The 20,824-nt window shown below is 45.0% G+C and overlaps 13 protein-coding genes across 13 annotated transcripts; 6 read left to right on the top strand and 7 right to left on the bottom strand.

Annotated features, from left to right (window-relative positions):
* Nucleotides 1–422: 422 nt before the first annotated feature.
* Nucleotides 423–1,568, bottom strand: V1512DRAFT_203062 (uncharacterized protein; the record flags this gene model as incomplete). Its single annotated transcript, XM_066913280.1, has 1 exon — nucleotides 423–1,568. The coding sequence occupies one exon, from the start codon at nucleotides 1,566–1,568 to the stop codon at nucleotides 423–425; it is 1,146 nt and encodes a 381-aa protein (XP_066773393.1).
* A 281-nt stretch (nucleotides 1,569–1,849) lies between these two features.
* V1512DRAFT_257632 (uncharacterized protein) lies at nucleotides 1,850–3,082 on the top strand. Its single transcript, XM_066915266.1, has one exon. The coding sequence runs from the start codon at nucleotides 1,916–1,918 to the stop codon at nucleotides 2,786–2,788; it is 873 nt and encodes a 290-aa protein (XP_066773394.1). The 5' UTR covers nucleotides 1,850–1,915; the 3' UTR covers nucleotides 2,789–3,082.
* V1512DRAFT_60345 (P-loop containing nucleoside triphosphate hydrolase protein) lies at nucleotides 2,818–7,240 on the bottom strand. The gene is made up of 2 exons (XM_066918448.1): nucleotides 5,939–7,240; nucleotides 2,818–5,896 (listed from the first exon to the last, which is right to left on the bottom strand). Exons 1-2 carry the CDS (start codon nucleotides 6,783–6,785, stop codon nucleotides 2,847–2,849), a joined length of 3,897 nt encoding a protein of 1,298 aa, XP_066773395.1. The 5' UTR covers nucleotides 6,786–7,240; the 3' UTR covers nucleotides 2,818–2,846.
* V1512DRAFT_257636 (26S proteasome non-ATPase-like protein regulatory subunit 9) lies at nucleotides 6,822–7,699 on the top strand. The gene is made up of 5 exons (XM_066915267.1): nucleotides 6,822–6,983; nucleotides 7,030–7,102; nucleotides 7,147–7,355; nucleotides 7,399–7,500; nucleotides 7,544–7,699. Exons 1-5 carry the CDS (start codon nucleotides 6,852–6,854, stop codon nucleotides 7,658–7,660), a joined length of 633 nt encoding a protein of 210 aa, XP_066773396.1. The 5' UTR covers nucleotides 6,822–6,851; the 3' UTR covers nucleotides 7,661–7,699.
* Nucleotides 7,700–7,752: 53 nt separating this feature from the next.
* Nucleotides 7,753–8,770, top strand: V1512DRAFT_257640 (uncharacterized protein). Its single transcript, XM_066915268.1, has 3 exons — nucleotides 7,753–8,051; nucleotides 8,110–8,318; nucleotides 8,368–8,770. Exons 1-3 carry the CDS (start codon nucleotides 7,791–7,793, stop codon nucleotides 8,633–8,635), a joined length of 738 nt encoding a protein of 245 aa, XP_066773397.1. The 5' UTR covers nucleotides 7,753–7,790; the 3' UTR covers nucleotides 8,636–8,770.
* V1512DRAFT_257641 (uncharacterized protein) lies at nucleotides 8,771–9,720 on the top strand. Its single transcript, XM_066915269.1, has 2 exons — nucleotides 8,771–9,138; nucleotides 9,188–9,720. Exons 1-2 carry the CDS (start codon nucleotides 8,909–8,911, stop codon nucleotides 9,522–9,524), a joined length of 567 nt encoding a protein of 188 aa, XP_066773398.1. The 5' UTR covers nucleotides 8,771–8,908; the 3' UTR covers nucleotides 9,525–9,720.
* V1512DRAFT_60612 (nucleophile aminohydrolase) lies at nucleotides 9,663–10,962 on the bottom strand. Its single transcript, XM_066918449.1, has 3 exons — nucleotides 10,546–10,962; nucleotides 10,340–10,497; nucleotides 9,663–10,289 (listed from the first exon to the last, which is right to left on the bottom strand). The coding sequence occupies exons 1-3, from the start codon at nucleotides 10,550–10,552 to the stop codon at nucleotides 9,717–9,719; spliced, it is 738 nt and encodes a 245-aa protein (XP_066773399.1). The 5' UTR covers nucleotides 10,553–10,962; the 3' UTR covers nucleotides 9,663–9,716.
* Nucleotides 10,644–11,566, top strand: V1512DRAFT_257643 (alpha-N-methyltransferase NTM1). Its single transcript, XM_066915270.1, has one exon. It carries the CDS (start codon nucleotides 10,667–10,669, stop codon nucleotides 11,360–11,362), a length of 696 nt encoding a protein of 231 aa, XP_066773400.1. The 5' UTR covers nucleotides 10,644–10,666; the 3' UTR covers nucleotides 11,363–11,566.
* Nucleotides 11,373–12,856, bottom strand: V1512DRAFT_269534 (Mur ligase; the record flags this gene model as incomplete). Its single annotated transcript, XM_066917574.1, has 3 exons — nucleotides 11,373–11,593; nucleotides 11,636–12,785; nucleotides 12,830–12,856. The coding sequence occupies 3 exons, from the start codon at nucleotides 12,854–12,856 to the stop codon at nucleotides 11,373–11,375; spliced, it is 1,398 nt and encodes a 465-aa protein (XP_066773401.1).
* An 82-nt stretch (nucleotides 12,857–12,938) lies between these two features.
* On the bottom strand, nucleotides 12,939–14,347 carry V1512DRAFT_257646 (uncharacterized protein; the record flags this gene model as incomplete). The annotated part of the gene is made up of 4 exons (XM_066915271.1): nucleotides 13,536–14,347; nucleotides 13,457–13,492; nucleotides 13,306–13,413; nucleotides 12,939–13,232 (listed from the first exon to the last, which is right to left on the bottom strand). Coding segments are annotated over exons 1-4 (1,058 nt in total), but the record flags the coding sequence as incomplete, so codon positions are not given.
* V1512DRAFT_202714 (Rap1-interacting factor 1 N terminal-domain-containing protein) lies at nucleotides 14,321–16,774 on the bottom strand (the record flags this gene model as incomplete). Its single annotated transcript, XM_066913267.1, has 2 exons — nucleotides 14,321–14,835; nucleotides 14,878–16,774. The coding sequence occupies 2 exons, from the start codon at nucleotides 16,772–16,774 to the stop codon at nucleotides 14,321–14,323; spliced, it is 2,412 nt and encodes an 803-aa protein (XP_066773403.1).
* A 294-nt stretch (nucleotides 16,775–17,068) lies between these two features.
* On the top strand, nucleotides 17,069–18,707 carry V1512DRAFT_257650 (ras family-domain-containing protein). The gene is made up of 7 exons (XM_066915272.1): nucleotides 17,069–17,314; nucleotides 17,467–17,486; nucleotides 17,538–17,564; nucleotides 17,615–17,712; nucleotides 17,763–17,856; nucleotides 17,909–18,031; nucleotides 18,083–18,707. The coding sequence occupies exons 1-7, from the start codon at nucleotides 17,251–17,253 to the stop codon at nucleotides 18,293–18,295; spliced, it is 639 nt and encodes a 212-aa protein (XP_066773404.1). The 5' UTR covers nucleotides 17,069–17,250; the 3' UTR covers nucleotides 18,296–18,707.
* Nucleotides 18,660–20,794, bottom strand: V1512DRAFT_233422 (kinase-like domain-containing protein). Its single transcript, XM_066914035.1, has 2 exons — nucleotides 20,684–20,794; nucleotides 18,660–20,634 (listed from the first exon to the last, which is right to left on the bottom strand). The coding sequence occupies exons 1-2, from the start codon at nucleotides 20,728–20,730 to the stop codon at nucleotides 18,726–18,728; spliced, it is 1,956 nt and encodes a 651-aa protein (XP_066773405.1). The 5' UTR covers nucleotides 20,731–20,794; the 3' UTR covers nucleotides 18,660–18,725.
* Nucleotides 20,795–20,824: the final 30 nt, after the last annotated feature.

Raw genomic sequence — 20,824 nt, forward strand, 5'->3', positions numbered from 1 at the left:
CGATTACTTAGAAGGCCATTTCCAATAGAAATCGGTTGTTTCAATGTAAAGATTTGTGAAAGATGAAAGTGCAGTTGAAGACAGAATTGGGAAACAGGCCGATATAGATTGACGCGTCTAGCTGGAGTATACAATGTCCAAACGCGTCTTCTGGGCTATAAAGGCAACTTCAATTCTTCTTCCTTGCTTACATAAGAATTTGATGCTTGATCATTACTGAACGTAAGTTTACAATGTCGCACTTAATGAAGTAGAGGTGCGTTGGTGAAGTATTCGTTAAACGCAGCATCTGAGCTAAAGACTGATCCTCGTATTATGTTTGATGGTAAAGATATGAAATTAACTATAAAGATAAAGATACACTATAATGTAAATAATTTAATAAACGCCTATTCCTCCTGCAAAAGAAGACCAAAATCATGTTATTTTTTGCAAATTGGGTCCATTCCAGAAGCAATGTTGCATTGATGCATCAGTCTAGAACCAGCAGCGTCAAACTGACCGGTAACAGAGTGCCATACACCACGATTGAAAAAGATAACAAGGTCACCATCGGACCAGTCGTGGCAGTAGATGCGGTCGGGTGCAATGTTGGGCCGCATGAGCCCGTGAATAGTCTCGCGTGCCTGCTCAAGCTCCTGAACGCCATTTGGAGTCTCGAGACGCCAGATGCAGCAGCCATGAACCTGAAGATGATGCTTTCCGGTAACAGGGTTGGTCCAAACTAATGGCAAGCGCTTGACCTTTGCTTCTTCCCACTCAGGCAACTCGTTGAGAGGTGTCTCCTTGCCTTCAGAAACCATGGTAAGACCATCTGAAGTGGCTCTGGCAGGTGAGATAAAGATATATGGATGAGGCGCATAGACAACAGTGGTGTTAAGCACAAACTCCTTCTCCTCATCAGACAAGTTATCGAAAGCAATAGCACCGGAAGCAAAAGCAGTAGCAGACTTTGCAGTCTCAATCTCCTCGCCAGTGTCTTCATAGCGAATCTTCTGGCGTTTGTCGGTTGGGCACTGAATTCCGAGTAAAGTAGTCACAACAGGTGGTGCCAGCCCGTAAAGAGCAGAGTCAATGTGCCAACGGTAAAATCTGGTGTATCCAGCATCCATATCTTCTTCTGAAAGTGGACTCTTGTGGAAAGACATGTGGGTGGGATGGCGAAGACTAAGGCTAGGCAGACCAGCATGTCCGTCATGATTTCCTTGTCCAAGAATCTGAACTTGAGGCTGCTTTGGTGTCGACTTGCCGTCAAGTTTGAGTACTGACTTCTCATGACGAAACTCCTTTGAATGTCCATATGCACCGGAACCACAAGTAGGGTCAAATCGCTTTGTGAGTTCGTACTGCGAAGTCGGGTCGAGGTCTGCGAGACCTGGAATCACAACAACATTGTATTCATGAACTGCATTGTAAAGTCGTTGAAAGTCCTCTTCGTTGAGTTCGACTGGATCAGTTGCGTAAGAAGGTAAAGCGATGCGAGCACCAAAAGGAGTGTTCTCCAATGGAGTCACTGTAAGGATGTCGGTAGTAGTAGGCTGAATAGTAACTGTAGCTGTAGTAGACATTGTGTTGTTGTTATCGTCGTTTAAATTGGTATTGAGATGAAAGAGAATAGGGCGCACGATCGTTATTTAAATGTTGCGCTTCACGTCACTGAGATAAAACACTGATAGCGAGCATCCGCGGATCCGCTGATTGTGAAGAAAAGCCCCCGCCGGACAAGGGTCTCAGCCGCACCGTCTGTCAGTGGCTCGTGCTCGTATAACGTTTGTGCGGCGCTGCTCATGCGGCGACTGTTTCGCACTTGTCCGGAAATAATTGACTAGCAGCGTCACAGTTATACAGTGACAACTAGGGCAAGGGTGAAATTCGGGCATGTCCGTTAAAGCTTAAAAGCTTATATTAACCTTATATGCTTCACCCCGTCGGCCTGCTTTGTGACACTCCGAGCTGCCGACTCAACCCACGAAACAATTGCGTATCACACAGAATGGACGCGTCTCAGTTTATGCAGAACATGACAGACTTGCGAGTGGCGCGTGTTTTGGCGCTGAACAAACCGTCAAAGTTTTGCCGTCGCTTGAGGACCGTGATGCATGCGTGTGGGCTTGCGTGTGCTGCAGTCGCAATTGTAATCTTTGCAAATGACATCAATATCATCAAGCGGACGCCAAAGACGTCACGGGGAATAGGTAAAGAAGCTACAGGCATCACGATCTCGGCATTTTCCATCGTGGTCTCGGCTGTCAAAACGGTGCCCAAGCTCGATATGAAAACACGGAAATTGTTCCCTTTTGCGGCACTAGAGGCAATGTGTTTTTTGGTGTACACTGTTGCGACTGCCAATGGCGGGCCTACGCGGTCTCAGAGTTTGGGAACCAAGGAAGCCTGGGTCGTTACTCTCTGTTTATTTCTGTACTGGTCTGTTGCTGCTGTGCTTGGATACCGTGACTCTCAAATATACGTCGACAATCCCGATGTCATTCCACCGGACTTGATCACACCAGAGCCTTTTACGAGTAACGTCAATACGGCGTCGGTCTATGGTAATCCAAATTACAAAAGATCGAACTTGACAACGCTCATAAAAGGCGCCGGTCCAAATGTCCACAAGGACGAGTTCTTAGATTCGGATTCGGACCAGACTCTCCCTCCTCAAATGCCCGAATCAGCTCGTCAACCTAACGCCACAGTCCAATCTCCGTTTGAAGCATCGACAATTTTCGCACCGCCGGGTGCGACCGGCGGACGTCGACGCAGGTCGTCTCCGCTTAGGGCTGAATAACCGATACCCACTGTACATTCTGTCTAACTACTGTATAACAATTAACACTTTAACACATTCACATCCCGTCACTCTCAATCAACCGCCGAACGACCTTCACGACTTCATGCGTACTCACATCCATCCGTGGATCCTCTGCCTTTAATTTTAGAACCGAATCCAGCAACATACGCATTCGGCCAATCAGCACTCCAATCCGCGGCCAGCACCTTAATCTAAAGTAATTCCCCACAACAACACCGCGTCCATGTAAATCTGTCCCAAGTTCACCGCCAAACATAAGCAGACCATAAGTTGTAAACGGTGTCAACTCGCGGATAAAGATCTTGGACGTCGCCATCTTGTGGAAATATGCAACAAATTCAGACCCACCCACAAACGACTGTGAAGAAAACAATGTCGATGACGGATGTATAAAGACCCGGCCGTCGTCCTGTGAAAACAACTTGATTGACTTCGCCTCGTGCTCAAGTGCAACAGCACCTGATGAGAGTTGTTGATACTTTGTTTCCGGAAACTGGATCCGGACCAGTGAAGGCGTCATGGCGGCCGCAATCAGCGCACGGGACAATGTGTAATCAACAGTATTGTAAACAATTTTGGTCGTCTCGATAAACCCAATCTCTTGAAGCGCGCTCAAGTACTGGTCGCGCGTAGACGCAATGTCTTCCATTGTCTTCATCGACAGGCACTGCTCGTCACACCAACTTCGCGCAACCTTGTATCCGCTCTCCTTAATCTTTCGCTCCCACTCCACAAACGCACGCACATCTGCAATCACATCCCCGTTCCCGGCGCCAAACTGCTCTCGTTTCTGCTTGCTCAGATCCCGATTTGCAGACATGAAAGGCGACCGCACAACAAGCACTCCTGCAGCCACGACAGCCACGTCTAAACACCCAAATATAGCACCATATACCATCAGTTTCGCGCACTTGAGATCAGTGGGAATCGAAGACATGTGCCGTCCCAAAGCAGTCAGTTTGTCCGTATCCTCGTCTAGCCCACCGACAGCAACTAGTGTCGTCCTCGCAGCCTCGACAGACAACCCATCCGGTGGATCAATCGCTTCGGCTAAAAATCCTGCCGCGTCGGCAACGTTCATGGCCTTGACGGACAAATACAGCTGCTCAAGCGGCGTGCGCGCTATCTCAGGAATCTGTGACAAAGGCATAGCTTTTTCCTCGGCCGAACGTGTGTACATCTTATAACATTTCCCGCTCGACACACGACCAGCTCTACCCCGCCGTTGCTTTGCCGCCGCCCGCGAGACCCATTTTTCAACCAGTCTAGTCATTTTCGACATTGGATCAAACTCGGTCTCCTTGACTCGACCGGTATCAATCACAGCGACTACGTCCGGAATCGTGATTGATGTCTCGGCGATATTTGTAGCCGCAACGACTTTTCGACGCGGGGACGCCACTTTGCCAAACACTTTTCGCTGATCGGCGGGAATCAGGCCGGCGTGAAGTGGAAAGCAAGTATACTTCGACGACAACGCTGAAATTGCTGAAATGCATCGAGAAATCTCGGCCGTTCCTGGCAAAAACACAAGAATTGAACCGTCCTTATCACCAAGTTCGGCGTCAATTTGTCGCACGGTCGCAGCAAGCAAATCGTAGTCGATCCTGCCTCCAAGCGCAGACACGTAACGCGAAACCTCGTCATCTTCTTCGTTATTGGAAGGAGGTAGTGATGGACGGAACCCAGTCTGGCGCAAAATATCGTCAACGTAAAGGTCCTGAACTGGGAACGTTCGGCCTTCGATGTCGACATGTGACTTTGTGTCAAAGTATGACATAAACATGTTGGCGTTGACAGTGGCCGACATAAGCACAACTTTAATTTGCTTGTTTGCCTTACACAGCCGTTTGAGAATAATAAGCAGAAAGTCTGAATCAAGTGTACGCTCGTGAACTTCATCAATAAACACATGACTGACGTCGGTCATGACGCGCGGGTCGGTCTGCAACATCCGCAGCAGCACACCGGTAGTCATAAACCTGATCTGTGTCCGTGCCGAAGTTTTCGACTCGCCTCGAATAACGTATCCGACCTGGTCACCGACCGCGCCTCCTCGCTCATCGGCAACTCTGGCAGCCAGTCCCATGGCTGAAATACGCCGAGGCTGGGTACACAGCAAGTTTGCGACCCCGCCTTGGCCGCGCAAAATCATGTCGTCCAGCACAAACTGAACGGACTGCGTCGACTTGCCGGACCCAGTTTCGCCAGTGATCAGCGTGACCTGATTCGCGTTCACTTTCTGCACAATCTCGGCCTGCTTTTCCCAAGCAGGTAAGGTCTGTCGAATTTTGATCATCGCCTTTACAGCCTCGCGTTCAAGATTGCTTTTGAATTCAGACAGTACAGCAGCCGAGCCAAGTTTCGAGTGCTGATCTCGTCTGCGCTGAGTCCGCCGTTGGCGCGTGACGGAATCCGTACCAAGCTCAACCGTATCGCCAAAATACGACACGCCATACACGGCTCCCGCCAGAGACTTTAGTTTGACAGGCTCGTTCACAAATTCGTGCAGGTTTTCTTGCATCCATTCAACAATGGTAAAACACATTTGCTCGCCCAAGATTGTTTCAGCGTACTCTGCTGCCTTGCGAGCAGCCGATAAACGAAGATATGCTGGTAGTACACGCTTATTGGATGTATGCACAAGAGACAATGACGGAATCTGGTTTGGGTATGCTGTTGACTTGTGGAACCTGAGCGCTATGCCGCAATACTCCGGAGTCTCAAGCTTAATTTCAAACAAAAATAGTAATTCAGACTTAAACCTATCATCGTAGATTGCCGCCAAAGTCTCGCGTTCTTCTTCCCAAATCACGTCCTGATCAGATGGCATTTCATATTCCGGCATGATCGTGTCTGGATGTATTAGTGCAAATGTCAGTCGCTCAATTGCTTTGACTTCATTGTCGTCTGCCAATTTGACAGTGTCGCGCGCCAGATCAGCGGGATATCCCGCCTGAGTTATCCGTTTGACGGCATATTCTACTGCCAATGAGCTTGTGACAAGACTAACTCCCGGAGTGTAATTTTCTGGGAGAAATATAGCGGGCAGGTCATCCTCGGGCACGTATATTAACAGCCATTCTGCTTGTTAGCACATCCAAAAAAATAAAGATTAGTACACACCTAAAGCCGCCTCTTCAGTCGAGACATAAGATGCCGCTTCCTGCACATGAGACGTGCGAAACCCGAGTCCAACCAAACGGTCGATTATTTCTTGTTCTAAACCGGTATGTGACGTCGTGAGTTCCCACGCATGATATTTGCGTATACATTTCTCTACAGCCGTTCTAGTATTTCGAGCCATTTCAGCAACAGGCACTGAGTCCCATCCGTTCTTTGGTCTATTCGCAAACACGCGTCCAGACGACGTCTCAGTGCCGCCAATCTTTGCAGCCTGAGCCTGACGAGCTTCCCGCGCCGCCATTGAGGCTGCTTTAGCATCAGCTCGTTCCCGCTGGACCATGAACGGATCTGACGAGTAGTCTGCCGCATGCCCTACTTTGATATCAGCTCGTCTCTTGTCTTCAAGCTTGCGCCACAGCGATTTATGATCCCCAGGTAAAACCATTGCCATGTTTTTATGCGACGCGATTCTGTGTAAGGCGTACGTTGCTGCGAAATGACGGGCCTCAAGCGCAGTTGGTTGTGGTGGAAGCAGCTGTTCTGGCGGTGTAAGTCTGACGGTCTCGATCAACGACGTCTTTGGGTTTCGCAGACCCAGAACAGCAGTAGCAGTAAACCCTCCAGGCGAGTGCTTCATGTCATAATTAACCTTCTCCCATCCGAGCTTGTGCACATGTTCGTGAAGTAAAGTGGCAGGTAGCTTGCCAGTCCATGACGACGACGCCGCGACAATAGATTTTGCTGTTGGGGACTGCTTGACTAATGAGCTAGCAGGAGACACTGGCTTTGTTTTGGCAGTACCAGAGTTACCTGTTGATATTATACCCTTTTTGTCCCCTTTTGCCATGATACATGTCGTGAAGAGTCAGGAACTTTTAAGCCGCACCATTTCTGTTAGCGACGAGCATCGGCCATGGACATTCATAATCGACGTGAAGGACGGAATAATAGTGAGAGAAGGGGAGGAAACGACTTAGAAGGGCTTATTCAGCAGAGACGAGATCTTGAGTCTGAGTTGGACGCGTTGAGTTCGGTGCTGGATTCGGTCAGTGGAGTTGTAGTTGATCTGACACGTATTGATGGAGGCATAGCATAATGTTGACATGAACACTCCGCTTGTATCTGCTGATGGGTTTCCTCGGGATGATATTGATGTTGCCCAAGGTTGGCTGTATTAGAATAATGAGGGCAATAGACTGACAAGACAGTCAGGATCACGAGATCGAGGGTGATTTATTTACGAAATGATTTAAAGGTCGTGATGAATAAAATGGCGACTGCACTTGAAGAGCATCACGCGTCAATCGCAATTTTTAACGGATCAAATAGACGAGTGCATGACTCTGAACCTGAGCCAACGAAGGTGCCGTTTGCAGTTGTGAATGAAGTCATGCGGCCAAGTGTAGCATTTGAAGCAGTACGTTTACATATGGCAATGTGCTGAAATGTTAACAGGTTAGGGCTTAATTAAAGGAGATAAGATAGCCAAGTTTGGAGATGTCGATGCGAGTAATCATCGACGACTATCGCGACTTGCAAGTGTTGTATCGAGTAACGAAGGAGTGAGTATGTTGCTATTGTACATTGAATGATACTAATAAACAGAACCCTGTTGAAGTTATTGTTTTGAGAAAGATGAACGATGCTCAAGCGACTGCTGAGATTCATTTGACCCTTATTCCAACTAGAAATGGCCTTGGATGCCGTATTTTACCATTATAGTGTATATGACTAAGCTAATAAATAATATTATGTAAGCTATATGTAAATCACGTGATAATATAGATCTACCGAGAAGGAAACGTCGCACGCAGGAATCAACAAAAAACTTAACGATAGTAAACAGTTTACCATGCGATTCTCATCTGCGGTTGTCTTCAGTTTGTTTGGACTGATCGGACTAGGATTTTCCGAGGAAACGACGATTGAGTCGAGTCCGAAGTTTGTGTTGTCGACCAAGTTTGCGTCTGGTGATGGTTTGCCAGTCGTGATAAATGCGGTGCCTACTAGTGTTATGATTTCGGTAGTTAATGAAGAGGATGAAGATGCAATCATTCAAGTTGCCGGAGGAGCTTTATTTGAAGTGGGAAAAGAAGAGACAGCGATTGAGAATGTGAGTTGTTTTAATATAAATCAGTAGAATGCAGTAGAAAGGTGTTAATTCTATACAGATCACTGCTATCAGAGTTGGTCCCATTGATGTTACTGCTCATGGAGAGAAGTCAATTGAATATGAATTCAAAATTGATAGAGAGCCAAAGGAATACTTTCTAAGAATCGGACTTTTGATTGAATATCAAAACAACTTGGTTCAATATCTTGGATATAATTCCACAATTATTGTTCAAGATGCGGCTATTTCTTTCTTCGATCCTCAATTGTGAGCATTTTTATTTGTATTTATAATGAAAATGGAATACTAATAACAGGTTGTTCTTGTATATCATTCTTAGTGGTTTCTTTGGTGGACTTGGATACTTTGTTTATAACAGTTACTTGAAGTCTTATATTGTGAAGAAGCCAGCGAGCAAGAAGCGTACGGTTAAGAGTGCCACTAGTCCCGAACCAGCTGTCAGTAGCGCTACCGGGGCGTCAGCTACGACGTATGATGAAAGCTGGATTCCGGAGCACCATTTAAGATCCAAGAGCCCAAAACCTATTAAAGGATCAAAGAAAGCAAAGAAGATCACAAAGTGATTTGTTGTATACTATTATTCATATTATATAATTACATTATTCCAAAATGAAGCCGATTTGTGGCTGATTGAGTTGTGGATAAGGGGTTATATTGATGGTTTATGACATAATAAAAACATTCAACCTCAGACGAGATGACAACACATTGCTCAAAGCGCAGGGGTTCACCCTTATCTATCTATTATTCTATATAATCATAGCGAATTGATGTTGGTAAGGCGTATATAAATCTAAAATATCTTCCTGTTCTGTTTCAATTGTCTATGACTGTATATGATGACCTCTCTTAGCCTGATTCTGAACCCCGCTGAAGATAGTGATGAAAGTTCTGTTAACGACGCTGTAAAGAATTACATGTGTGTTTATGCTGAACCTGAAAGTGATTGTCATGTTGGAGTTCCTTCAAGGAAGGTGGTTTCCCATATATTTGGAAGGAATAAAAGACAAACACTTGCTATTCCTGAGTCTTGCTGGATTACGATATGCAGAAGACATTATCAAAGGTGTTTATATATTTCATGAATACATTACAATACAGTACTAACAAAACAGAGAAAGCTATAGAAGAACAAGATTCCCAATTGTTCAATGCAAATTAGTACTACTTCAACTAGAAAAGTTCATTAAATGGGGAAGAATAAGGAACTACACAGTTATTAAAACAAAAAAAGGAACCTCACTATCAGATTATGAACTTGATCTCCACATAAATACACTCATCGATACAAGTCCAGTCTTATCTGATCAAATTCACCATCTGATAATGCATATCCAACACGTGTTGGAGCGTGATTCGTTCGATAACAGAGTTTTTCCTCAGATTCAGATTCTACCAAACGTGGACCCAAATTTTTTGACTGCGAGAAGAGGCTTAAAGCGCAGGTTTTGATTTTGTCTGACATGAGAAAATGCGACAGCCTCAATATGTGTGTACGTGTTTGCTGATAAACTAATAAGGGTTTAGTGTTGATGTTGCTGCGATGATGACATGTAGACATAAGTGTCTTGTACTTAAATAATATATATATATATATATATATATGTATATATAATGAATGGTTTTTAATACAAAATATGATCACTAATCTCTCTCTGCTATAGCAACAAGACGATCATCGATTTCATCTAAAGTCAACTTCCGGAACTTCCCATCACTGCCGACAACTCCAATCTCAATATCATTCTTTCGGAAATCAACACTGAGAACACTTGAAAGTGCAGTAATCGCAAGCTCAACAACATCAGTCCACTCTCCTTCTGCACATGACATCTTTTTGAGCTTCTTGTCAAGATAATTCATTGCTTCTTGCTGTTTAGGACCGGTCGATGTCGCTTTGTAACTAACGTAATATCCTGCTGGATCACACTTGTATAACTGTGGACCTGCTTCATCATCAACTGAAATCAATGTAATCGCAACTCCGAATGGACGCATATACGCTCGTTGAGTATAGACTTGATTGATATTGGCCAATCTCTTTGCAAGAGCATCACAAGGCATTTCGTACCCATACTTATATCTAAACTCTGCTGCTTCACTCTGTGCTCTCACAACTGCAGCTCTGGCATCAGCAATTTGTCCAGTTAAGACGGCCCCAATTCCGGGTGATATTTGAAATATGTAGCTGACTGATGCTGGATCAAGTAATTTATCCTTGTTCTTTGTCAGATATACTTCGTTATAACTAATCAAATCTCACTTACTGGCACTTTCTTCTGAGAAATCACAACTGCGCAATCTTTTCCTCTAATTCCAATCGATGTAATGTTTGCTGCTGTCACTGCTTTAAATGCGTATTCTACTTGATACAATCTTCCTTCTGGAGAAAAGATAGTGATGTGTCGATCAAATCCTGCGCTATCTACACTTTATTAGCAATATTTTAATAAATTACTATAATAACACTCACTCGACATTGTGTAATCTGTATGTTGCTTGAGAGAACAACGCGTGGATCAGGAAAGAACATCCAACGCCGCATCAATTTTAAGCCCTTGTGAACCCTCGAGGAACTTCACCACACTTCAGAAATGGCAGACACAGAAATCAACTACGATGACGCAATAGATTATTGGACTTCGACCCCAGCAACAATTGACGGAGTTTTGGGTGGATTCGGTCATACTTCTCTGCCCAAGACTGACGTTAAAGGTTCACTCTCATTTTACAATCGAGTCAGATCAAAATATCCTGAATTTGATCAATCCTCAAACATAAACAAAAGAGCTCTTGACGTCGGTGCAGGAATTGGAAGAGTAACAAAAGATTTACTCTCTAAAATATGTGACAAAATTGATTTACTGGAACCAGTCATTCCTTTTGCTCATCAAATCCCTGTCGAACTTGAAAGAGCAAATTTATCAAATAAATTGGGTCAGATTTATAAAATTCCAATGCAAGACTTTACTCCAAACGAAGGTGCTTACTGGATAATTTGGTGTCAATGGTGTCTGGGCCAGCTAAAAGACGATCACTTAGTTACATTCCTCATCAGATGCAAATCTGCTCTTCAAAAAGACGGACTTGTATTTGTAAAAGAAAACAACACTTCGACTTTGAACGACGATTTCGATGAAGTAGACTCCTCAGTCACAAGATCAGACGCTTCGTTTCGTGACATCTTCATTCGTGCTGGATACGAGATTCTTCACGTTGAACTCCAACGAGGTCTTCCGTCTGGCCTCCTCCCAGTCAGAACCTACGCCCTAAGACCAATTGATCGGTAAAATACAGTGCTCACAAATCTAAAATAACAAGCAATCCTCCTACAAGATGTAAACTACCTGTAACCAATACCTGCACCTGTCCCAAAGATCGAATATGCTCTACTGTGTCTTCAATCGTCGGCATCACTTGCGCTTTACTCGCTGTTTCTAACTTGATCCACTCCTCTGCAAGTTGCTTTTGAACAACAAGATCATGCACAGCTTGCTCTGATGTATTCATTGACGCAAGTTCTGCCATTAGCAATACGCAATTATAATCATTAAGCTGCTTACCTGGATTATATGCCCCATTCCTATATGTAACATTTGTACAAAACACAGCTTCGTCAAACTTAGCATCCGTACCTAATATCGAGTGCAACTTGTCAACAAGCGCCTTCGCATCCCGGCTCTGCTGGTTAAATACAAGCACCTTCTTTGTCCCTTCCCGAGCTTTGCTCCTGTACCACTCGGTCGCAACCGCAATGCTGTCGTCCGTATGCGCACCGTCAATCAACCACTCAACCTCACCATCCACCACAGTCTGACACCGCCCAGCCCACCTCGTATTTTCCAACCCGCGTACAAACTCAGCCGGGAACTCGTCCTCACTTAGCCCACTAGGGTACACACCCAGCACCCGTAAATGCTCTCTCGCAAGAGCAAGTGCAAGCGACGCATTCACCTTCTGAAACTCGGCGTCAATTCCTAGCTTGGTCTTATGCACAATATCATAAACTGGCACCTTCACAAGTTCAACACTCTTCTCATCCGCTCGGGCCTGTAGCGCGTCCCACGCTTCTATCTTTTGCTCCACACTAAACGCCTTCGTACCTCTTTTCATTATCCCAGCTTTGTTCCACGCAATCTCTTGTAACGTGTTCCCCAAAATTCTGGTATGGTCTAATCCAATACTAGAGATCCCAACCACAGTCGGGTGCAAAATCACGTTGGTCGAGTCGTATTCACCTCCAATCCCAACCTCATACACAGCAGAATTGACGTTTTCTTGCATAAACACGTGAAATGACAATAACGTTAAATACCGAAAATACACCGGCCAAACTTCTACCCCAGCGTTTGCAAGCATATCCCACACCTCAAAGAAGTATCTCGCAAACTTCTCCTCGGAAATTGGCAGCCCACCAACAGCTATTCTCTCCCGCACAGATTTTAAATGAGGCGAGGTGTACACACCCAGCCCTGACATCCCACATTCGTTCAAAATCGATCCCACAAATGCACACGTAGACCCTTTGCCTTTCGTACCCGTAACATGCACGATTCGCAGCCGATCAAGATCAGACAAATCATATCCAATCTGTTGCACAAACTCAGTCATCTCTGCTATCGCAAACCTGTTTGGCGCCCGCGTCGTGTTCCGCCGTAGCGCTTCCAAAGTCGCAAAGTTCGTCTGCAGCGAATTGAGAGCGTTTATGGCGTCCTGTTCGTCAGTATTGCAGATCCGTCTGCATATCTACCACTTACAGAGTACGTCCGTGCCCCTGCGGCCATCAATCGCCTAGAAATCCTCATCACTTGTCTTGCCGCGTCGAGTCGCGTCTTTCAATCAAAATTTCTACTCAAAGCACTTGTGCGGCTCATTTGTTTACATTACTATATACGTCTGCATACTATATTACAATTATATACATTTACTCATTCAACTTACACGCCGCCTCATGCGTCGCAGCCAGCATCTTCATCAGCAGTGCCTGATACTCCGCCATTTCCGTCCTCGCCATATTCTCCACTACGTCCGCGCTGTGGCTTTCGACCTGCTTCAGGTCCCGCATAAACTCGGCCACGGCCGCCGCCCTTCGTCGTTTGCCAGATCGCCCCGACTGCTCGCGCCCATCTCGCGATCCGCGAACGCGCACCTCGCACAATCCTGTAATCTTTGTCAGCACTTGTACACACAGGCCTATCTGGCCGGCCAAATAAACCACGCCAAAAATAGGTACCATTTACTCGCTCGCTGTACCTGGTCATGCTTCCGCTCGGATTGGATTGAATCTCATCCTCATCGGAATCAACGCTCTTCCGTCTTTTCGTCGGACTACTGATAAGTTCTAATCTATTAATCAGCGTTCTCGATCGCATATGATGACATACCACGATCCTCGCTTTCTCGGCTTCGCTTCCGGCGTCCTAAACAGTCAGACAATCTCATATTTGGATACAAAATTCATACCACCACGCGCAGGCGACCGATCAGTGCTCACCACAATGCACTCGCTCACATCATTGTCTTTATGCATACCAGTAGGCGTATTGGTTGAAACTTCAAAAATCGTCGGTTTCATATCCACTACTTCTTCAATGGACTTGTCAATGACTAACGTATCCTCCAAACTATCAGCCTCCAATTGCTCTGCGTCTTCTTCATTCGCTCGCAATACACCCGCGTCGCGTAGCAGTTCCACGCACTCAGGTACGTCACGGCACTTCTTAATAGCTAATGCCCGAATTGGCTCATAACTGCAATTAACATATGTCCCCACCAGAGGCATAATTTTATGCAGAGACTGACATCGCTCAAACATGTTCTTGCACATCGCAACATGAAACTCTGAAACCTGCACGTCACTAGTCACAAAGTGACTAGCAAGAAATTCGCGACACAAATCATAATAATAAGCCAGCTGCTTGACATATCTTTCAGCAGAAAATGCGTTCAATAACTCAAGCACGCGTGTCAGCACTTCATTAGGACACTCCGCTGTATCAACGCTTGCCTCAAACACAAGCTTTATCGCCTTGTCCAGAACTCTCTCGCTCAGCTTTTCCGCGTTGGAAAGTACGCCCAAAAATGTGCACCTTGCACTAGCCAAATCACATGGCGAGCATTTCTCCAGAAAAGTGTCACACTCCATTTCCAGACACTCCGGAAGCTTGGACGCTGTATTAATTAAACACGCAACATCCTGGTCAGTCCCAAATCTACTCGTCAGCTCGCTCCATGATCACTACAAGCTCTTACTTCTTCGCAGCAGACATGGCAGCACTAATCAATTTTTTGACCCACTCGTCGGCGATATCCACTTCGGAGAGCACCTCAACAACACAAGAAAAAGATGCAGTCCATGCACATAATGCGCAATCGGCCCCACTCACTCTCTCCGCCATCTCATCTGTACGTTCATTGGACACTGCAACACCACCAATCATACCTAGTAACGCCGTTAAAAAGCAAACCATTTTTCGTTGCGACGAAAACATCGACGCCGCGTACTTTGCAATCCCAGATACACATGACTCGTATCCGTTTCTGCTGTCCTTAGGAATCTGTACTGGCGAAGTAACCAACATTCTCATCAGCCGAATCAACGGCGAGTTTATGTTCAGTACTACTCCATCTCCAGTGTACGCGTTCCGTGACGGCGACCCGATCGGCACAAAGTTGTCGTAATCGTCGTTGGCAAATGGCTTCTCTGTGAACGTCATGATGCCGAACATATCTATACTCGATGTCACCAATACCTCAAAAGTTTCTGTTTGTTAATTATGCAGTTTTCAGACGTTTATAGGCTTACCTGGAATCATATTGTCCGATTGCAGATATCGCTTCAGAAAGTTGCAAACGGCAGCAATAGCTTCTGTCGACTCGGCCGACTGTCGCACTTCTCGTTGCATAACACTATGTACGTTCTTCAGAAATGCAGTCCAAACGTTCATTGCCAGTTTTCTATCATCATCTGTCTTTGCGGCTGCAAATACCTTGCTAACCACATCAAGAACCTTCTCCGCGTTTGATCTCGTCCACTTCGAGTTCATTCCAGGAATATCCTCAGGAGCCACTGTGCCAAAACACACATCAGCTTCTGACTTGGGACTCCAGCTTTTTCCTGAAGACACCAAAGTATGTTGCAATAATGTCGTACCAAGTGCAAACGTAGAATTGTACTGTAGACAAATGTCGGAAATGACTGGTACTACAAGCTGCTGCCACGCAAACTCGCTCTGCCGAGTCGCAAACTCTGACGTACCAGTTTTTGAAGTTACAAGCCCTGGTCGCAAAATCAAGCATGCAAATTTCGAGAACGTCGACGTAAACGCGGCGACAGTGTCTGGTCTCGAGTCGTGTAGAAATTTGAACACAGAAAGCAGGATTCCCATCCGCCGTTTGGAGATGTCGGTATCATTTACGATCGTCTGGGCAGTAAGCCAGACATAGCCTAATTTTTGCCAGGCCAATATCGCCCGACTTCGCACACTCAGATCTGTAGAGTTGATGCACCTCCGAAATACCTCAAGCCACCTGTTCAGACCTTGCCATTTGTCAAGTTTTTCAAACGGCCGCTTGCCCCAGCACATGAGCAGTACAATCAGCGTCTCCCATAGATGAAGAACATGATCTTCGTGCTTATTTTTAAATAATCCTTCTATGTGACGATAGCATGAATCAAAAACACACACACCTTCGTCGGTTGGACCCATCAGAGCATCATGTACTGTCTGACTAAATTCCTTTGAACCCAAAAACAATCTTGAACTTATCCGTAAGGGGATGATTGCTTTGCTTTGCATCGCACTAGATCCGCTAAATGATGTTTGAATGACTAGCCCGACCCAGTCATCGGCGCGCGCGAGCATGATTGCCGGAGCAAGGTCAAGCAATGTTTCAAATAAGTGATAGCAATGACCTTCAATGCCTTTGGATCTGGTATGAATCTTCATTGAAGCGTCAAGAACTCGATTTGCGTGCTCATGTGTAAATATCTTTGGCGACGCCAATCGTTGAGACGCCAAGAACGACAGATGGCAAGTCAGCAAGCTCTTTTTAATTTCCGGATTCTCAATTGCAGACACACTTTTGTTCAATATCCAGGCCGCGACTGAGGCATCAACTACATGAACCACTTGACCATTCGAGCACAGAAAACTAAACAGCTTGAACGCCTGGATCATGACACGCGATTCGCACCCATCGAGACTGTCGCTTGGAAATTCAATATCTCGCTTGATGTAGTTCACTAGCAGTGGTGTCTTTTCCACCAACACGTTTGAATCTGGGTAGGCTTTCAGTCCTCTTATCGCACTGTTCAGTGTCAAATAAATGTCCAATTTGGTGTGTTTATCGTCAGCTCCAAGGGCGGCACACATTGCATGTAACATTGCTGTAAAAGAGCAATACGCGTCTAATCCGAAAGAAATCTGTGAAGAGCCCTTTGGAGACGGCACTTGAGTCAGTGTACTCGCTTTAAGGATCGACTTCTGCCGAACAGGAGTTGATGTGGGACCTTTAGGTGACGAAGAGAGGTCAGTGATTGTTGCAGGTGACAGCGAAAAATTGACCCGTTTCCTAGGTTTTGGAGGCGATAGAGGCAAGTCATCGTGATCTATCGGCCGAGGGGAAGAAGTGGGACAGTTGGAAGAAGAATCGTCGTAATTATTATACACAGCAGGTCCAGGATCAGAAACAAGGGCCATAATTCCAAATTACAAAACTTCAACACTTTCGACAGATCACGGAGTGGTGAAGAATGGGAAATTCGGGACTGAAATCGAAGAGATTGATCCGACCCAAATTGGTTTTAAACAGACGCGTGAAAGTTTAGGGTTACTACGCGACGCGTAATAAACGCGACACTACTAAACCCTTGTATTGTAAGCAATAATTAAGCTTTTGCTACGTTTAAAATGCAATTGTGGCTTTAAGTGCCTCATATTAGTGCACTGCATTTGGCTTATCATGGAGATAGTGGTACGTATTATAAGGTACAGAAGAGTCCGTTGTATGGTACCCACAATATCTGAAGTGTCGAGGTTTGTGAAGTGACGAAAGCGACAAACTCCAACTCCAACTCAACTCGAAGCCGTCGTTTTGCCTCCAATCGCCGTCGCTTTCAATCTTTCATATCTCACCATTCCCGCTAATTTCTATTCAGCAAAGTTAGTGTGATAAAATGGCAAGCGCTCGTGATTCTTCTTCGGCTACACGCTTTGCTCAATTCAAACTTGTTCTTCTAGGTCCGTCTGTCTCTTGTTTAGCTCCGTTTATTATTATCTGTCTCTTCACTGCTTCATCTCGTTGCTTATTGTCAATTTGTACGGGTTGAATTGAGTGCGGATGACGATGTTGGATTTCTACAATGTATATTGATGTACTGACAAGTATCTAGGCGAGTCTGCTGTTGGAAAGGTGCGATCTCCATTTAGATAACTGGTAAAACTCACTAATGATACTGAACAGAGTTCGTTGGTTTTGCGGTTCGTTAAGGTAATGTTTGTTGCAAGATTGTCGTCCAGCAAATGGCTAACTATCGGTAGGACCAGTTCGATGACTATCGGGAATCCACTATTGGTGCCGCTTTCTTGACACAAACTATTGCTCTCGACGAATTCACAACCATAAAATTTGAAATCTGGTTTGTAAAATGAGAATAACTGGTCAACGTTTTTTGACATTATGAAACAGGGACACTGCTGGACAAGAGCGGTACAAATCTTTGGCTCCAATGTACTACAGAAATGCAAACTGCGCTGTCGTTGTTTACGATGTCACTCAGGCTGTATGTTATTCGTTTTCGCATATGATGCACGTTTCTTAATCGTGATAAACAGGCGTCGTTGGACAAGGCAAAGTCGTGGGTTAAGGAACTTCAGCGACAAGCAAATGAGAATATTATAATTGCTCTTGCTGGAAACAAGTTGGATTTAGAGGCCAAGAGACAGGTTGAAACTAGCGTAAGCATTATTTTGACTACTTCAAAAATCAGACTGCTGACATCTGTATAGGTCGCTGAAGCTTACGCCAAAGAAAGCGGTCTGTTATTTTTTGAGACCTCGGCTAAGACTGGCGAGAATGTCACCGAGCTCTTCACGGCTATTGCAAAGCGGTTGCCACTGGAAACCGCATCTACTAGATCCAGAGCCACACCAAAGGGCGTCGATATTTCTCGACCAAACCGAAGAGCTCCTGCTGCCAGCAACAACGGTTGCACTTGCTAAAAAGTCCAATTGCATTATTACTTTGGCAGATTGTAGCATACTGAGAATCGGGTTGTTTTTGTTGTTCCTTTTGATTGTATGTTTCGCTGTATTACACAGATCGGTAGCTTGCAGTGTCGCAGCCGGAGGAATGGTAGATTTTTTTCAGTCAGTATGGTTCTGGCTTAACATACGGTCCAATACTATGCCATAATCGTGTATTTGGCTCATAATATGATTGAAACTTATAAGGAGTGACGTGCTTTGAAGCTTTAGAGTTTTTTTGTTCTGACGCTTTAATAGTCCGGTAGTGGTGTTCTGTTTTTTTCGTTTGCTCTTTTCCCGTTCGTGCCTTTGATATTTTTTTGTAGTATTTTATTACATTTTAATGTTTTTTCTCGTTGTCATTAATTTATAGACTTACACATCTGTAGTTTATTCGTCAATCATTTTAAGAAAGCTTTGCAGCTTCGTCATGTCGTGAATTGCGGTGAAGCATGTATACTGTAACAAGTGAAGACACGCCTGCGATAAACAAGTGCGAAAATAAAGACTTGCAAGCATGACTTGGCGGGCTTATGTTGTTGTGGCTCTGCATAGTCAATTTAGTCGGATTTTCTGACTTCACCAGCGCAGCCGACCCCCTCTCACTCACCGCATCTCCATTGATAAACGGGGATTGAGTTGACGATGGAGTGAAAAAATGGTTTGACAAACTGACTATTGCGGGTACAATCGCCCCATTTGCTACTTTCTCGTCGCGAAACGTCGCATTCGAAGGCGGAAATAAAGTAACCGAAGAAGCGGGAGACGTAGATTCAACTCTCCACAAAGATGTGCTCGAACCAGTCCCGGTCGTACCAGATGACGACGACCTACGCTTTCTATACTCTGCACTCGACCCAACCAAGTCTAGTAACTCTTCGGCAGACGGTCGTTCGTCAGGGTTAGGAGAGAGTAACTTACTCAAGAGCTCATGCAGAATACTTGGCAAGTCGCTCCGAATTTTCGAGACCTTTGCATTGTCGAATCCTTGCCAATGCATCACATCTTCTGTTAGCTCATAAAACTCAGTATCTGCATTGTGATCGTATGGGAGCCGTGAAAAGCACATGTAATGTAGTATCATTCCCAGCGAAAACATATCAGTTTTAAACGAAAACTCAGTCAGGCGACCAGTATTGGCATCAGCCAAAAGTGTTTCCGGTGCGAGATACTCTACCGTCCCAGTTGCACCCGTCGCTTCTCGCAGAGCACCTTCTCTCTGTCCCTCTCCAAAATCACTTACCAAAACACGCGGCAAGGATCCCGGATGGTCATCTGTGCGTGTCAACAAGCAATTTGACGGTTTCAAATCCCGATGAACAAAACCGTTCTTATGCAAATGATTGAGACCGGCTGTCATGTCTGCAAAAAATGAGCCGATTTCTTCTACAGTCAAAAATTCTCGTTTTTGTTGCTTCACCGTCACTTCGTGCTTTTTAGACAACATCCTTGCCCGCAACTTCAACTCCTCAATGGTTGGACTAGTACGACCCGACCGAGCGGTCACATAGTCTTCTAGAGTCCCTCCATTGCAGTATTCTTGCAAAATAAATACAAAAGGTACGCTTGGACCGAAATTGGTGAGAGTTGCATCTTCTAGCCAAACATGATTATAGTTCACCAAATTATCATGTCTTAGCCGCAACAAGTTAACTTCTCTCAGTACATGTTCCAGCCATTTATGGTCATCTCCAACGGGCACTTTTTTGCAAGCAAAGCGACCAAGAGAAATTCCATCGAGCACATGCTCTACTAGGTATACAGCACCTCTGCCACCTCGCCCAAGTTCTCTCTCTGTAACAAAGAATCGCTCAAAATAACCTTGACTAAAAGCGGAAGCTGATATCGACAGCTTAGGTGTTGTCGAATCGGTTTCTGTAACAGACGGGACTGAGCCAAAAGACTCAACATTGTGTAAAAGTTGAAAGTAATTAGAATCGACAAAGGTTCGAGTATCGCTATCCACTGAATCCACATCGTCTGACAGGTACCTGTTTCCCAAAAATATCCCATTCGAACCAGCTGGATTAGCATGCGGTGACAATGGTATGCCATTGGTAGAGTGAATTCTTCCACCACAGTATGGGCACATCTCAGTTTCATCTGCGTACCGAGCAGATTGAGAAATGTCCCTTCCTATTTGTCCTCTAAATACTGGCTGAACTTGAGATTGATCTCTTGGACTTGGAGATCTCTCAAGTGCCGCTACACTATCCGGACTTGAACTTCTGCTTGTGATAACTAAATCTCGTCTCAGCGATAACTGACGAGATTCATGATTATAAAGAACAACTGCGCCTCTGATGGGATCACGACTATCACGAAATAAGCAATTTGACTGACAAATACATTATATAATCATACAGCACAATACTTTGAATTTCTAAACCACTATAAGGTATTACTGACATTTTCCAGCATAAATCGACTCTATCTCAGTATGAAATCATAGTTTGTTTGAGTTCTGAATAGAGCAGGACTGGAATATAGTATGAGGTCTTCAAT

Source organism: Lipomyces arxii, assembly GCF_038497795.1.
Source record: "Lipomyces arxii strain Phaff 12-163 unplaced genomic scaffold V1512scaffold_2, whole genome shotgun sequence".
NCBI lineage: Eukaryota > Fungi > Ascomycota > Lipomycetes > Lipomycetales > Lipomycetaceae > Lipomyces > Lipomyces arxii.

Excerpts from the sequence above, each read along its gene's own strand:
- V1512DRAFT_257632 (XM_066915266.1), top strand. The coding sequence starts at position 1,916 with ATGCTTCACCCCGTCGGCCTGCTTTGTGACACTCCGAGCTGCCGACTC.
- V1512DRAFT_60345 (XM_066918448.1), bottom strand. The coding sequence starts at position 6,785 with ATGGCAAAAGGGGACAAAAAGGGTATAATATCAACAGGTAACTCTGGT. Across the intron at positions 5,897-5,938 it reads GACTGAAGAGGCGGCTTTAG|AATGGCTGTTAATATACGTG; the intron begins GTGTGTACTAAT and ends GCTAACAAGCAG.
- V1512DRAFT_257636 (XM_066915267.1), top strand. The coding sequence starts at position 6,852 with ATGGACATTCATAATCGACGTGAAGGACGGAATAATAGTGAGAGAAGG. Across the intron at positions 6,984-7,029 it reads TGAGTTCGGTGCTGGATTCG|CATAATGTTGACATGAACAC; the intron begins GTCAGTGGAGTT and ends ATGGAGGCATAG. Across the intron at positions 7,501-7,543 it reads TTGTATCGAGTAACGAAGGA|AACCCTGTTGAAGTTATTGT; the intron begins GTGAGTATGTTG and ends ACTAATAAACAG.
- V1512DRAFT_257640 (XM_066915268.1), top strand. The coding sequence starts at position 7,791 with ATGCGATTCTCATCTGCGGTTGTCTTCAGTTTGTTTGGACTGATCGGA. Across the intron at positions 8,052-8,109 it reads AAGAGACAGCGATTGAGAAT|ATCACTGCTATCAGAGTTGG; the intron begins GTGAGTTGTTTT and ends AATTCTATACAG. Across the intron at positions 8,319-8,367 it reads TCTTTCTTCGATCCTCAATT|GTTGTTCTTGTATATCATTC; the intron begins GTGAGCATTTTT and ends TACTAATAACAG.
- V1512DRAFT_257641 (XM_066915269.1), top strand. The coding sequence starts at position 8,909 with ATGATGACCTCTCTTAGCCTGATTCTGAACCCCGCTGAAGATAGTGAT. Across the intron at positions 9,139-9,187 it reads TGCAGAAGACATTATCAAAG|AGAAAGCTATAGAAGAACAA; the intron begins GTGTTTATATAT and ends CTAACAAAACAG.
- V1512DRAFT_60612 (XM_066918449.1), bottom strand. Across the intron at positions 10,290-10,339 it reads TTTCTCAGAAGAAAGTGCCA|GATAAATTACTTGATCCAGC; the intron begins GTAAGTGAGATT and ends ACAAAGAACAAG.
- V1512DRAFT_257643 (XM_066915270.1), top strand. The coding sequence starts at position 10,667 with ATGGCAGACACAGAAATCAACTACGATGACGCAATAGATTATTGGACT.
- V1512DRAFT_257650 (XM_066915272.1), top strand. The coding sequence starts at position 17,251 with ATGGCAAGCGCTCGTGATTCTTCTTCGGCTACACGCTTTGCTCAATTC. Across the intron at positions 17,315-17,466 it reads ATTCAAACTTGTTCTTCTAG|GCGAGTCTGCTGTTGGAAAG; the intron begins GTCCGTCTGTCT and ends ACAAGTATCTAG. Across the intron at positions 17,487-17,537 it reads GCGAGTCTGCTGTTGGAAAG|AGTTCGTTGGTTTTGCGGTT; the intron begins GTGCGATCTCCA and ends GATACTGAACAG.
- V1512DRAFT_233422 (XM_066914035.1), bottom strand. The coding sequence starts at position 20,730 with ATGTCAGTAATACCTTATAGTGGTTTAGAAATTCAAAGTATTGTGCT. Across the intron at positions 20,635-20,683 it reads GAAATTCAAAGTATTGTGCT|TCGTGATCCCATCAGAGGCG; the intron begins GTATGATTATAT and ends ATTTCGTGATAG.